This window comes from Microcaecilia unicolor, chromosome 6, assembly GCF_901765095.1.
Source record: "Microcaecilia unicolor chromosome 6, aMicUni1.1, whole genome shotgun sequence".
NCBI classification, from domain to species: Eukaryota; Metazoa; Chordata; class Amphibia; order Gymnophiona; family Siphonopidae; genus Microcaecilia; species Microcaecilia unicolor.
The window spans coordinates 138958094-138974635 of NC_044036.1; the positions used below are offsets into that span (position 1 = coordinate 138958094).

At 43.2% G+C, this 16542-nt stretch overlaps 1 protein-coding gene across 2 annotated transcripts in view; it reads right to left on the reverse strand.

Moving 5' to 3' along the window:
• NCKIPSD (NCK interacting protein with SH3 domain) overlaps nt 1-16542 on the reverse strand; it is a 128264-nt gene that overhangs the window by 19529 nt on the left and 92193 nt on the right. For both annotated transcript variants that reach the window (XM_030206405.1, XM_030206406.1), the window contains exons 9-10: nt 5176-5256; nt 2591-2719 (exon numbers count right to left, since the gene is read on the reverse strand). In XM_030206405.1, coding sequence (XP_030062265.1) covers nt 2591-2719; nt 5176-5256 — 210 coding nt within the window. The remainder of the gene's footprint in view (nt 1-2590; nt 2720-5175; nt 5257-16542) is intronic.

Sequence of the window (16542 nt, forward strand, 5' to 3'; positions counted from 1 at the left end):
ATTAATTCATACTTCGGAATATGCCTCATACTTCAAAGTTTCCAGCCAGAATTCTATATGTAATAATGGCCCCAATTTAATAAGACAGTGTTAAAAATCTAAATAAAAATTTAGATTATTTTTTAAAACAGAGAAAATTAAAAAATAGCTTACTATAGTCCTGTATGTAATAAACTAATAGAATGCAAATAAGCCCCATATTAAAAAAGCTAACCCTAAAAACCATATTAAACTATGTAAAAAAAAAATCCCCAGTAAATTTACTTCTGATTTTAGCACATTTTAGCACTATAGAGCTGGGCTTTTCAACCCAATTCTTTGGACACACCCAACCAGGTTTTCAGGATATGCACTATGAATATTCACATTTGCATGCACTACCTCCATTGTATACAGATCACTCTCATGAATACTCATTGTAGATATTCTGAAAACCTGACTGGTTAAGGGCATCCCAAAGTCTGGGTTGGGAACTCCTACTACAGTTAAGCTATTACACTAATAATATCTGGGTTTTGGGGGGAGATTGGGGGGGGGGGGGTGTTTTGTTTTTTTGAGAGCGAGACTTGTCAGGAAATTCTATTCTATTCTGCAATTTCTATTCTGCTTTTAACACTTGTGATTCAAAGCGAATCACAGAGCAAAGAGATATCCCAACCGGATAGAATTACATTAAAATCAATAATCTAATCTTAATAAAAACAAATAAGTTGTTAAGACCTTTTGAAAAGAACTATAAGGAGTAGGTAAGTGAACTGTTGTAAGTAGACTATTCTATATTTTTGTGCCTTGGAAGGCAAAAGTTCCCAGATAGACATCAATCGAATGTTTTTTTTACAGAAGGGACTTCAAGAGAGAGATTTTTAGAACTCCTTAGACGCCCGCTATGACTTGGGAATATACGAAAGTTTCCTATCATAACTGAACTAGCACCATAAACACATTTATAGACCAGACAGGCTATTTTAAACTGAGCTTGAGGTTCTAACCTTAGCCAATGTAAGTTATTCACAAAACCTGCCTGATCCAAAGATTAATCTAGCAACTGTATTCTGCAGAAGCTGGAGTTGCCACATTTGTTGTTTATGCCGCAATATAAAGAATTACAATAATCCAAAAATGGAAGCAACAAGCTTTTTTTTTCTCCATTTACTTTTAAGTTTTTTGGACATGCTCCTTCTCACATAAAACTTTTTTCCACACAATTGCTTTCTCTCTCTAGGCAAAAAGAGGCCGATACCAGATTCAGTGGGGAGGATATGATTTGTTGGGTGGATTTTCCAGTGTCGGTCAACCATCGCACAAGTGATGTTGCTTTAACTTCTGAATTAAAAGCCTTTACTTCACTTCTACAGTTGAAGTGAAAAACAAATAAACAGAATTTAGCATTCAGCTTAGACCGGACGATATGGGTCGGCGTCACCCACTTGTGAGAATATAAAGCCTGCTGTCCTCGGAGAACACCTGCTACAGGTAAGTACCTTCGCTTTTTGTGGTATGAAGTTTTAGCCTATGGGCGCACATCCATTTTTCTAACAAATCAATACACTGTTGAACTCTAGGAAAGTCAATATCAAGAACTGATTGTATCAAGATCAGAACAAAAATATTGTCCAACTCAGGAAATTCCCCGTGATTCCCATATCCACAAGATTTTGTAAAAGCAGAGTACGGTCCACTAAATCAAATACTGAAGATAAATCAAATTGGAATAACAGTGCACTTTTCCCTTTATTCAACAGTGCTCAAACATGGTCTAGAAGTCACTCCAATGGCTCTCTATCCGTTTCCGTATTCAATTCAAACTTCTCATTGGCCTATAAGTGCATTCACTCTGCCGCTCCCCAATACTTCTCCACTCGTCTCTCCCTACACACCCCCCCCTCGGGTACTCTGTTCTGTAGATAAATCTCTCTTATCTGTCCCCTTCTCCTCTACTGCTAGTTCCAGACTCCGTTCCTTTTATCTTGCTGCACTTTACACCTGGAATAGACTTCCCGAGCCTGTACGTCTAGCCCCGTCTTTGGCCGTTTTCAAGTCCAAACTTAAAGCCCACATCTTTACCACTGCTTTTGACTCCTAACCACTACTCACTTGCCCTGTCCTTTTATCCTCATCTCTTTATTCCCTTTCCCTTACCCTTAATTGTTCTGTCTGTCTACCTGACTTATCTAGATTGTAAGCTCTTTGAGCAGGGACTGTCTTGTTGGTGTATGGTGTACAGCGCTGCATATGCCTTGTAGCGCTATAGAAATGATAAGTAGTAGTAGTAGCTTATTTCCAAATACTTCAATGCTTACTGTGCTTAATACACTTGCCATACTAAAACCTTTATTAAATTAGATAATATTTAGTCCTGAAAAATCCAAGCGAACTGCTGTACGAAATGTTATGTGGCTTATGACATCAGGCTGTGTGATTGCCAGGAATTAAAAAAAAAAAAAATCTTTCTGCCTGCATTATCACACAACTGCCTAAATTACTCTTCCTGTGTGCCAGCTACTGCCCCAGGACACTGTACATTTGTTGCCTATGCTACTAGCAAAATCTGCTCCATTATAAAAAAATTCCAGCAGATAATATCAAGTACCTGGTATGTGGAGATTAAAAGCCAGAAGCACATTGACAAAGAGCTCAGGAAGCTGCTCTGCGCTATCAGAGGGCAGTCCGTCTTCAATCACATCCAGCAGGAACTGGACAAACTGGCAGTTCAGATGTTCTGGGAACAGAAAAACAGAAAGGGAGAGAGTAAGATAATGGCCACAAATGGAATCTAAAATCCAAGCCCTATTCGCCCCACCCAACTTTCATCTGGTAACATTGATCACTCGTCTGTCTAGGGACACTGTACCTGACGGTAAAGCCAACTAGGTGCAGCACCAGAGAACTGGATTCAATACTGATGCTCAGCTTGACTTTTAAAATATCTCATACAGTGTCTTTTAGCCAACCACAATCTTTCAGAGGTTGACTTTTGCATTACTCCAGGTGACGTACCCCATCAGAAGAGGGCTCTCACTGGGAAGATGAAACACATGGCTATATTTATTTTTTATAACCCTGCACTTTTGTTTTATTAGCTTGCCCAATGTGGCAGGAAGTATCTGGGGATTTATTTCTATTGAAAGTTGCTATATTTAGCAAAAGTGTATGCGGCTAATCCACAGATGCTTACTGCAAGTTACATTCAGCAATACTGTTTAAAATCAAGACAATTTAAATTCTCCCACAGGGCAACTACCCATTCTTAAACCCAGGATTAATCCAGGCTCTTAATTCTGACAAATCCATGAGTAGAACAGAGGCAGAACATGCAGAATGTCCGTCTACACTAAGAGCATTTAACCTTCTTGTGGGAACTCAGGCCCTGATCCTGACAAATTTTTACCAGAGCATCGGTTCTATGTAACAAAAAGCTTCCTCATACATCCCCAGCCAATGTGACTCCCACATGATGGCATATATAACCTATAACCTTAGAACTTCACAGTCAAAGGTGGCTTTATATGGCAACACACACACCTTTAGGTAGCTATATACCTCTCCACTCGATGACTTAAATACCAGCTTGACAATTTTGAATTTCATTTACCAAGCAACAGTGAAGCAGCTCTTTCAGCACTGGCTTAATCTGATCCCCAAATTATCTTAGATCTATAGTCTATATTGTAAACCACCCTAGGCAGAGTTTTGTCACCTCTTCTACAAGGGCTGCCAACTAGATCCAGATTTGCCCGACAGGGTTGATCCAGTTCTGGTCTTACCCCCACTGCATACAGAGACTTCTGGGTCTGATTTCTCCATTGGATTCCCTAATAAAAGCCAGGCTACAAGTCTCTGCATGTGTTGGGGTAAAGCCCAGGACTGGATCAACCCTGTCGGGCGAATCTGAAGCTAGTCAGCAACCCTATTTTCTATCTTTGCTAAACGTACATCCACATATGCAAATGCATATACATTTTTCCTGGGCACTTGCAACGTGCTTCTTTCCTGCCTCAACATAGCTCTGCTCCTCTTCTATCTCTTTGGAATACTAATCTTGGAAATCACAGGGCTTTAAAAAAAAAAAATCTAATTTCCTACAATTCATTTCTATTGACTCCTCTAGGATCTGTCACGTCTATCTTGTAAACCTGTAAATATGTTAAATATGTAAGGTCTTTCTGAATCAAAACCCCAGGTCTTTCTGAATCGAAACCCACAGAACTGGAAAGGCACATCAGGAATATTTTTCATAGTGCTTCTGGTAGTGTTATAATTTTCAGAGACTGCACTATCATTTTGGGCTCACTCCTGTTTGTGGCACGCTGCTGTGTATCCAAAGAGCAAAGTCATAGCGGAGACAAAAAAGATGATCCCTAAAAAGACCTCTATTGGACTCAAGAAAGTTCACAGCAAAAGTTTATTTGAAACGATCTGGACTCGACGCGAGTCGTGTTTCGGCCACTCACTTTTTTATCTCCTTTGCTGTGACTTTGCTCTTTGGGTTTCCAAGTGCGGAGGCCAGTTTTCTTCTGTGTTTGTCGCACTCTGCTGTGTATTTCATTTTCTCCATTACAGTACCAGAGACACTAATAATGTACACTATTCAGTACTCCCAAACAACCCATTCCTCTGCATACAGGTGATGGATTAGATCCTTTTTCCTATCTACAAAACTTACTCTGAAAAAAAATTGACCTGAAATACCTACTGAAACCTCTCATACATATCTAAGCCATGATTTTTCAGAAATAATAAAAAAAAATTAAACTGCATTACAGGTAGAGGAAAAATACTGTTTTTCCCAGAAGGCTTTCTTGTTTACAATTTCAAATTATTTTTATCCATAAGTCACAGTTCAATTCCATAGACAAACAATTAACACTGATCAAAGATACTCACTGAACACCAGAGACTGCAGAAAGAAAAGCTTTTCAAAGGTCCCTACTAATCCTTTTTCAACCTACTGGCAAACATCACCCCTCATTATTAAACCTAGGTTGCCTTGAAAGATCTTCCATGTCCATCCCCTAGAATAGCAAACCTATTCAAGCAACAGACCTAAACACTTCCTATAGCCAGCATGGCACGAAAAGGCAAGGACAAATTCAATCTACTGTAATCTCCTTAGCTATGTATTAAACCAGAAAACTACAAAAGAAATCACAGGGACAAGCAGAATGTGGCTCTTACCATAATGATGATATGGAATCGGCTCTCCCATTGAGAATATCATCGCCAGCACCAAGGCAGAGTAACACATCTTCTGATGCTCTGTAAGGCAATCATTTCTCATTAGGACAGAACACAGCGAATGGGCAGACGGGATACTGTATGGTCTTCCTGCATCATGTTCCATGTTTCTATGAATACTAATAAGAGTCATAAATCCTTAACTCCTTCCCTTGAAACTCCACCAATAAACTCTCTTCACCTCTCTCTCAATATTTGGCCATTTTTGGGAGAAGGGGATGGGGGTGGAGGGGACAGAACAACATTTGGCCATATTTAACAAAGCAAGGCAAGAGCAGTGTTGGCATGAATGAAATACAGTTCCCAAGTTTCCTTTCTGTTAAGGCCATTAAGGATCAGACAACCATACAACCTAATACATATAGAAAAAGAGGTCATTTTAAAAACAAGACATATTAAAAACAACGTTAGAACATTATCACTATTATCAAAAAAGTGCAGTGCTACTAGATCACGCTTCAGACACATTCCTGGTCAGCGAAGCACATACAGATCAGCGGAGCCTGCAATCAAGTCAACAGATGGAGAACGAAGACAGATGAACAGCAGACATAAAACCTGGATCCTGAATTGCAGTCAGGATGTTAAAGCCAGCATTTCCCCTCTCTCTCCTCCTTCCCTTTCACTCAATAACAGATGGCTAGATTGCAGCGTAGTCTTATCAGAGGGGAAATAGAGCTAAACATAACTCATCATGGAAGGCAAGAATTACTACCATTGTGGTAGGCAAATGTCACCACAGGTGATGTGTGAAATTCCAAGAGTCAATCAGTACATATACAGGGGTCATTAAGGGGCCCTTTTACTAAGCTGCGGTACAAGGAACCCTGCGCTAGTCACGATGGCTGTTTTAGCCAAGTGCCAGGGACCCTTCTACTGCAGCGTATAAAAAGGCCAAAAAAATGAAATGGCCGCGCAGCCACTTCAGGGGGGGGGGGGGGGGGGGAGAAGCACTTACTGCCAACCCACTCAGGTGGTGGTAAGGCTCCTGTGCGATTATAACCGGGTAACCCCATGTGCAAATATTTTTAAAATATTTCTGCTAGCGCCGGAAATGGAACATGCCAGGGTGGAACTATCGCTAGCACCCGTATTGGATCAGCAGCATGGCAAACCTTTAGTAAAAGAGCCCCCATACACGTGGGCGTTCTTTGGGGGGGAGGGAGACAGATCAGCATTGCATGTATTTTATAAAATCTACTCAGGTGCTGATTCCTACTGGCACATGCTGGCCTCTGTGTGTGGATGTCTGGATAGGCAATTTTATAAAGACATGCAGAGGCATACTTTGCCTTGATACCACAGCGGGTAAAAATGCCGAAAAAAGAAATGGCCATGCGGTAGGATTGCACTTGCTGTGTGGCCATGGGAGAGGGGTGAGCACTTACCGTCACCCACTGAGGTGGCACTGCCCAATTACCATCGGTTAACCCCCTGCAGAAATATTTTTCAAATACTTCCGCTCACTAGCGCTGGAAATGCCGTTCGCTGAGGGTTGAACTGCCGCCGGCGCCTACGTTGGGCCGGCAGTAGTTCCAGCTTACTCCCGCTTAGTAAAAGGGCCACTAAGTGACATGAGGACTCTGCCCCGCTGGTAGAACACAACACAGTCAACATTTCAGGTCATTACATTAAAGCAGGGGGTCTCAACCCAATCCTGAGATGCACCCAGCCAGTCAGGTTTTCAGGATATCCACAATGAATATGCATGAAATAGATCTGCATGTACTACCTCCACTATATGCAAATCTATCTCATGCATATTTATTATGGGTATCCTCAAAACCTGACTGGCTGGGTGTGTCCCAGGAATGGGCTGAGAACCAATGTATTAGTGAAAAGAATGCATTCCAAAGCAGCACTTCGGCATCACTAACTCAAAATAACTGTCTGGGGTGTTTCTTAATATTTGCTTAAGAGGCAAAAAAAAATATTTACATCCATATTCTTGGCTTTGTAGTCAGGTTCGGCAGTGGTTACACAAAGGTCCTTTTTTTCTTAATAACTGTTACTCCCTGACAAGAGTTTGACATGGAGAAATGGAGAAATATTTAAATCCTCTTCTCTGAAAGGTCTTATGGTATCTTTAGTCAGTTATGCAATTACTGATCCAAGGGGAAAACATTTATCTATCTGACAAAGTGAAAAATACCAACTTTGCTTCAACTTCAAAAGGTTAACATCACTTCATGGATGGTTTTCTTTGTACTTTATGACAATTTAATGGATTAGGAATAGCTCTTTCGCTCTCAAGCTTACACATTTCTCATCATTTAACGTGATGTATTGTGGCAACCTTGTCCAAGGGCAAGAAAGGCAATTTATGCCAAGATTTTAGTTGGCCAAGCTGGAACTCCACTTTGAAATATAATTTCACACAAACTGAACAGCAAAGGGGCCCTTAAGTGTAAAGCGGGGGGTGCTAAGGGGACGTAATGAATGCTGGCATATTAGTTAACTTAAAACTCCATTTAGATTAGTGAAAGTTGCACTAAATGACACAGAGGGGCATAATCGAATGGCGCCGGCCATCTTCGGGGCCGGCTCCACAAAGGGGCAGTGCAAATCGTATTATCAAAAAAGATGGCTGGCCATCTTTTCTTTCAATAATACGGTTGAGGCCGGCTAAATCTCAATATTTAGGTCAAATGTTGAGATCGCCAGGCTTACAGATGGCCGACTTCAAAAAAGTGGAAAAAAAATCCAAGTGCTCGTCAGGGACGTCCTAAATCAAAACTATTTTTGCTCAACTTTTTCAGTAGTACTAGTGGGATTTGAACCGGCCACCTCTGGATTACAAGGCCAGTGCTCTAACCACTTGGCCACAGCTCCACTTGCTTGGATGCCCCTCCCTTTTGATTATGCCCCTTCAGGTCTCTCTCAGCCAATCACAGACGGGGGGGGGGGGGGTCTCTCTCAGCCACTCACAGACAGCTAAATGCACTGTGATTGGCTGAGAGAGACCCCTGTCTGTGACTGGCTGACAGAGACCTGAAGGGGCATAATCAAAAGGGAGGGACATCCAAGTAAGTGGAGCTGTGGCCAAGTGGTTAGAGTACCAATTTGTAATCCAGAGGTGGCCGGTTCAAATCCCACTAGTACTACTGAAAAAGCTGAGCAAAAATAGTTTTGATTTAGGATGTCCCTGGCGAGCACATGGAGTTTTTTTTTTTTGGGTGGGAGGGGATTGGTGACCACTGGGGGAGTAAAGGGAGGTCATCCCCAATTCCCTCGGATGGTCATTTGGTCAGTTGGGGCTCCTTTTTGAAGTTTGGTCGTGAAAAAAAAAGGGATCAAGTAAAGCCGGCGAAATGCTCGTCAAGCCTGGCTTTCTTTTTTCCATTATTGGGTGAAGCCAGCCATCTCATGAGCACGCCCCCATCCCGCCTTCACTACCCTACCGACATGCCCCCTTGAAATTTCGCCGGCTCCACGACGGAAAGCAGTTGAAGCCGTCCAAAATCGGCTTTCGATTATACCGATTTGGCCGGTTTCAGGAAATCGCCGGCCATCTCCCGACGAAAATATGCCTGATATTAATCTGCGTTTCTCAACCCAATCAGTTGGATTTTCAGAATGCCTACAGTGAATATGCAGGAAAGATTTGCATGCACAGCCTCCTTGCTATGCAAATTTACTGGATGCATACATATGTGTCGTGGATATCCTGAAAACTCAACTGGTTAAGTGTGCCCCGAGGACTACGTTGAGAAGCACTACATTAACACGTTAACTGGAGAATTTTACAACAGTTTAGTAAACTAATGGAAAGGGACAAGAGGGCTTTTATATGCTTGGAAAGCTGTCCAAGCAGGTGCTATTTTCCTCTGAAAAGAACATGACTGAGAGAGGTTTTATTACAGAGCATGACTACAACAAGAAAATTCAAATTATGAGTGCACAAGTTCTGGAGATGCAAAAGATGGATGGGTACCATAAGGCAATTAGATTTTTGGGAAGAGAGCCCATAGGAAGAGTTAAAATCTGGAAACAACTTGTTTCCTACGGTGCAATTCAGCGGTAATATATGCATTAGGGTTTGGTTTTCTACATACAGATGATTGTTGGGTAAGAAGAAGGTGGTTCGACTTGATGGACCTTTTGTTCTTGCTGTTATCTGGGTGGTGCTGTGTCTGAGTTTGCTTGACCAACGTTTCAGCCCATCTTGTTGTGGGCTGTGGCTTTCTTCAGGGTGTGCTGGTTTCTTAATATAGTGGTTCTCAATGCAGATTGGTTGATATCTGTCCAATCATATTTAAACTCGAAGGCAGCAAAAGTAATTGGTCTCTGTCTAATCAATTTAAATTCTTGAAGACAGGAAAAGGTTGTTGGTTCTCAGTGCTGATTTTTTTGGGGTGCTAAATTGTACGAGTGGTTGCCGAGCTTTGTTTATATTGAAAACTTTGTCTGCACTGAGATTGTGGGGATGTCTTGTTATTTCTATCACTTCTTTTATCTTTTTCTGGGCCACATCAATGATGCTCCTGAAGAAAAATCATTCAGAGATGAAATTAATGACTTCAGTGCTTTCCATACAACTGACTAGTAAATTACGCTGGCTGAAGAGCTCACTATTAAAATAAGCCACATCATTCCTTCTCTCTGGGGTAAGGTTCATCTTACCGCAATTGACTATTAACTAAAACGTATGTAGTGGACTTTGGTTCTGACCTCCTTCCCTCACATCAATAAAGTGGTGCTTTTTCTAGGAATTTTGATACAGCTGTCAACAGAAACTATGATTTTGTCTGGGCATGTAAGAAACTGTCAGCTACTATGATATCAATGTTACTTGTTAAAAACACAAAGGCTTGACTTTTAGCAAGTCAATATTTTGTTGCCATTGCTGTATTGATGCCAAAAAAAAATCTATTTTTATGATATCCACAGAGATGTTAAATGTATGAAATTCATCTACTGTTTCAGAGGGCCTGTCCAATAGAGGTTTTTTCTTTCAAAACATCTTGTGTGTCATGAAATAAAGAAAACATCCCCCATTCTGAGTGCTCATGCGACAACTAGAACTACAGAACACACACACCTGGGCACGTAACAGATGGACACTACATAAATTAGTGGAAGACATTTATTGTAGTAGTTAGTACTGAAGTCTTGATAACTGATGCTATTACTCATCATACTTGTATTAATTGAACCCCAACTAGGTTAAGTTACTGAGTCCCCAGTACATGTGAATGTTGTTCACATAAACGTCTAACAAAATGTGAACTGGAAAAATACCATCAAATAATGTTTGTCAATTCAATCTTCAGAATTTTGGCAGAAAATGTGTCAATCATAGTGTCAGTTTAACTTGAATTTACATCCCCCCTCCAACCCCCAAGACCGAGTGTATCAAATGTAAAGAATGTAGTGGAGGAATATTAGCCTAATGCAGAGGTCGGCAACCAGTCTTTGAGGGCCACAACCCAGTCAGGTTTTCAAGATTTCCACAATGAATATGCATGAGATTGATTTGTATTTACTGCTTTCATTGTATGCAAATAGATCTCATGCATATTCATTATAGAAATCTTGAAAACCCGACTGGGTTGAGCCTCGTAGACTGTGGTTACCCACCCCTGGCCTAACGGTTAGAAGCAGCAGGCTGAGAATGAGAATCATGGCATGACACTTAACCGTCCATTGCATCAGGTACAAATCTGGGCGTCATATATAGGATGCGGGGTTAGTGAAAATTGGGCGCAAAGGACTACAGAATTAGGGGGCACTTATTCAAATTAGAAATCTTTTTTTTTTTTTATGTGGAAGTTCAGAGAAACATTTAAAATCAATAAATTAAATAACAGCCACAGGATTTAAAGCTCAAACATTACAACTGCTGAATACACACTATTTCAGTCAATCTTGTTCCTTAAGAAGCTGCAAACTACTTTTCATCCTACAACACAAAGTTTATACATTAATTTATTCTGCAATCTGAAACATTTCATGAAATTGTTAATTTTTTTTCCATCTAAGCCACGACCTTGACCACCATCTTGAATTTGAAATTGTTGCTGGAGGGCTCCCAGAAATAGGAGCACAGTTATTGGTATTCAGTGCTCGAGGGATCTTAATTATAATAAAGAGTTGCATCAAAAGGCCTGTCAGTTATCAGGGCTGCGCGGCTGTGTCTATAAACAGGATGGCTGCAAACACGAACGAGCGGGGACTCAGCTATACTCTATTACTATTTAAATAATTATTCATTTAGCAGAACCAAAAGTCATTCAGACATAGCAATTTTAAAGCGCACACACACAGACCTTAAAGAAAGAAAACACATGCAACATTCATATGAAAAATAATTGTGCCGAATGTAGCAAAGAAAATGCCAGCAGCTTAAGTGGAAACAATTATGCAAAATATATTAAAGGAAAGGGGAGAGAGAGGGTGGATCTTAAGACTTTCTATCTTTTTTGTCTTTGGAAACTTCAAACATGGTATCAGCAAACATTTCTCACACCTCTGGATGCCTTGGGCAGAAATTTTCAGTAGCAACTTTTGTTAATGATGCGGGGAATGCTGTTACTTTATTTTTACAACAGAGATTAGAGAGAAATTATGACAAAATCATTCAAATTATACTGCTAAACTTTGGATTGGTTTCCTCTATGCAATTTGCCATTTCTCCCTTCCTCAGCACTCATGTCTTGCTAACTACCTCAAGTTCCTCCTCTTAACAAGGGTTTCAGGTCTTCCTTCCTGCAATCTCACATGGGTTTAACTGCTGTATGTGTTAATAGGGGGATTTTTCTGTGGCTTGTCAAAAAGGAAGGATTAAGGAGCCCAAGTGTAAAACCCAATGAAGGGAGACAACCTGCTCAGGGCTACCGAGATCTTTTTTTCTTTTTCAGCATCACAGCACAAACTGAACTGCCCAAAGAGCAAGAACAGAGAGGAGACCAAAGTCTAGCTTAAACTATCCATGAGGTCCTCCGCTGATGTGAAAGGACACACACAGGATGCATGAAGAAAAATAAGCTGCAACCCACTCGCACCTTCACCCACTGCCACCTTAACATTCAGACCTCCGAACCAGATGCCACACTGCAAATCAAAAGCACATTCTACACACTGGCTCCCTTGGCCTCTAGCTGAACAGGTAGAAACAGCTTGCTTAAAGACAAAGGAATCCTGTTTAGAAGGAATGGATCCACGGAATCAGCTGAGTTTAGGTGGTGACGCCGGTAATTGGGCAGTGAAACTGGTGCTGGGCAGACTTCTACGGTCTACGCTCTGATCGTGACTGAATAGATATGGATGGGATGGAATGTAAATTTTAAGGGGCTTCGACATTAGCTTCAGAACTTAGTACAACAGTGCTGGGCAGACTTCTACGGTCTGTGCCCTGAGAATAGCAAGGACAAATCAAACTCAGATATACATATAAAGTATTGCATACCATGTAAAATGAGTTTATCTTGTTGGGCAGACTGGATGGACCATACAGGTCTTTATCTGCAATCATTTACTATGTTGCATATTACTGCACCTTGCAAACCTATTACAAATTGTGCATGAAATAAGCGTTCATTTAGACAACGATCAACATGTTTAAAAATGTTCCTGCATCCTTTTTTCCCTCATGCCCAGCAGAAAAACATGCAGCATTTAGCCACAGGAAGGACCGAATTCGTGCTCTGTAAATTTCTGTTCTGTGGTATTTATCTTCTCTCCCCAGTAAAAGGTCCCCTTGGCTGGTGGAGCAGAACTCAATTCTCTGCCTACCCAGACTTAATAAATAGCATTAAAAAAAAAAAAACAGAAGAAAGGAGTAATCTTTTTTTGAAAGTTGGACAGTTTCTCCAGATTGACAGCTGAATGAGGTCACCAGTATGAGGCTCTAGGACGTTTCACGGTCCGCATGAGGTTTGTTTAATGGCTTTTTTCTTGTCCCGTTTGCGTTTACTATGAAAGTGCATCTGTAACAAAAGAGAAATCTCAGCTGCTGCCTCCAAAGCTTCAGGCATGTTTCACAGGTCCTTGGGTCAAGCCGGGGGGGGGGGGGGGGGGGGGGGTGCTGTCCTACTGTCAAACAGCCACACAGCGGAAACTGTGTACTGCATAATATGTAACAAGCAATATGAAACAACCGCAACTGGATTCTGCTGTTACAGAAAAGATTTGGCAGCACATAAAAGACAAAGCCCATCTTATCTGCTCTCTTCTTCATTCCTGTTCCAGTGCAATAAATCTTGCCCTAATTTGTCTTCACCTTGCCCCAGTTGAGGGAACCTCTGTGCTTCAAGTTCTTCACCTTTTTCCCTCTGGAGGCTGCTCCATGAATTTACCCACACCCTTTTTGTGAAGAAATACTCTCTTATGGAATAACTTTCAGTTAGTAGTTAAAATATGGTGGTCCAGCAGAGCCAACTAGGCCTACTTCACACCAAATGGTATCACGACCATCTTGTGCTTAGCAATTGGTTGGCTAGGATAATTAATTCCTCTTTAATGAAGGGATTGCTCTCTGGCTCTCTGAAAACTGCAGTAGACGACCCCCTGTTGAAAAACATCTTTAGATGTGACTAAGCGAGCAATTACAGCCTGGTTTCAAATTTGGTTTTTGAAGCTAAGCTGATTGAACAAGCAAGTCTTGTAGCAGTTATTCTTACCCTTTCTGTATCCACAAGATATTCTAGGCTCACATAGGGAAAAGTTATTCCATTTTGGTCTCTGTTCTTGATAAACCACATTGTAAAACAGACTAAGGAGATCCGTCACTAGCACTTGATAGTCTCTGAAGCAGAAAGAAGTGATCCTGTCTCAAGATACTTGAGTTGGAGGAAGGGTTCTGACCCGATTTCGCGTCTTCCTATCTAACAGGACCCAGAATGTAGTAACAGCATAAGGCACACTTCATGCTTGACGTACCACAGGGATTTCTGCAGTCTCCCATTTTCTTCACTGTGTATTTGCTCCCTTTGGGCAAATCTTTGAAATCTTCAGCTATTTTATATACATTCTATGGAGAATGATGTTCAGTTCATTTTTCCGTTCAGGCAAGACTGAAGAAGTCAATTACTGATATGAGTACTCTAAAAAAGATAAATGATTGAATGAGACAGAGCAAATCAAGTCTGAATCCTTCAAAATCAGATTTCCTATGAGTTAGCTGATGATGCCAGTGCTGGATTTAAATATTAAGCTAGCAGGCATAGCTTTAGTTTGAAATCAGAAGCTTGTAATCTAGGGGCTAGCCTCAATTTTAAGCTTATCAGCAAATGTTCAAAGTTCTGCGTTTGCAGAACTGCATTCTTTAAGTCTGAGCACTTTGTCGTAGTCCTAACCTGTAATCCTTCATTCTTGAATCCCTGAATGGATTATGATAATGTGTTTTATATTTGTCTTTACTGCTCACATTTCAGCAAGTACAGGATACTGCTGAATGCGACATCACTGGGAGAAAACCTAGGGAACACATCACTGAACTGTTGAGTTATCTCCATGGTTTCCAATATCCTGGAGAATAAAATTTCAGATTGTGTTCAGATTGTGTTCAGATTGTGGTTGCAGGAGTATCCTAATGGTTAGTGCAGTGGCCCGAGAACCTGGGGGACTGGATTTGAGTCCCACTGCAGCTCCTTGTGACTCTAGGCAAGTCACTTAACCCTCCACTGCAGTGGCGTACCAAGGGGGGGCAGGGGGGCGGTCCGCCCCGGGTGCCAGTGGGTGGGGGGTGCTCCGCTCCCGCCGCCTCCTTTAAACAAAAATCGGCGAAGCAGCGTCGCAGGCAGCGCCTCGTCTGCCCTGCTTGTGAAAAAATCAAATCTCTCCTTCCTTCTCCTCGTCTTGACGACGACTCGGGCCTTCCAATCAATCACTATGTCCCGCCCTCCTCTAAGGTAACTTCCGCGAGGGCGGGCGGGACATAGTGATTGATTGGAAGGCCTGAGTCAACGTCAAGACGTCAAGACGAGGAGAAGGAGATTTGATTTTTTTACAAGCAGCAGGGCAGACGAGGCGCTGCCTGCATTGCTGCTTCGCCGATTCAGACAGTAGTGAGAACGGGACTGAGGTGGGGAAGGAGAGGGGCGAAAGGGACTGGGGTGGGGATCTCAGACAGGAGAGGGGGAGGGGAGGAGACTGGGGTGGGAGTCTCAGACAGGGGAGGGGGAGGGGAGAAGGGGACTGGAGTGGGGATCTCAGACGGGAGAAAGGGAAAGGGAGGGGAGAAGGGGACTGGGGTGGGGGTGTTCAGAGGGGAAAAGTGGAGGGGAGAAGGGGACTGGGGTGGGGGTCTCAGACAGGGGAGGGGGAAGGGACTGGGGTGGGGGTGTTCAGAGGGGGACAGGGGAGGGGGAGGGGAGAAGGGGACTGGGGTGGGGGTGTTCAGAGGGGAAAAGGGGAGGGGAGAAGGGGACTGGGGTGGGGATCTCAGACAGGGGGAGGGGAGAAGGGGACTGGGTTGGGGATCTCAGATGGGAGACGGGGAGGGGAGAAGGGGACTGGGGTGGGGGTCTCAGACAGGAGACGGGGAGGGGAGAAGGGGACTGGGGTGGGGGTCTCAGACAGGGGAGGGGGAGGGGAAAAGGGGACTGGAATGGGGATCTCAGACGGGAGAAGGGAAGGGGAGGGGAGAAGGGGACTGGGGTGGGGGTGTTCAGAGGTGAAAAGGGGAAGGGAGGGGAGAAGGGGACTGGGGTGGGGGTCTCGGAGGGGAGAAGGGGCGGGTGGGGGTCTCAGACGGAAGAAGGGGAGGGGAGAAGGGGACTGGGGTGGGGGTGTTCAGAGGGGGAAAGGGGAGGGGATCTCAGACAGGGGAGGGGGAGGGGAGAAGGGGACTGCGGTGGGGGTCTCAGACAGAAGGGGAGGGGAGAAGGGGACTGGGGTGGGGGTGTTCAGAGGGGAGAAGAGGACTGGGGTGGGGGGTCACAGACAGGAGAAGAGGAGGGGAGAAGGGAACTGGGGTGGGGGTGTTCAGAGGGGAGAAGGGGGCTGGAACTGGGGGCTGAAAAAAGGGGCAGGGAGAGAGGGGACAGATCCTAGATGGAAGGGGGAGTGAGAGGGAGGGCAGACCCTGGATGGATGGGAGAGGGAGGGCAAATGGTGGATTGAAGGGGCAGAGAGAAAGGGCAGACAGTGGAGTGGATGGAAGGGAAAGGGCAGACAGTGAATGGAAGGGGCAGAGATAGAGGGCAGATGTGGATGGAAGGAGCAGGGAGAGAGGGCAGAAATTGGATGGAGGAGACAGCAGAGGGCTGACACTGGATGGCAGAGAACGAAGACAGATGCTGGATGGAAGGAAGATGGTGAAAAGAAGATGAGGAAAGCAGAAACCAGAGACAACAAACTGTAAAT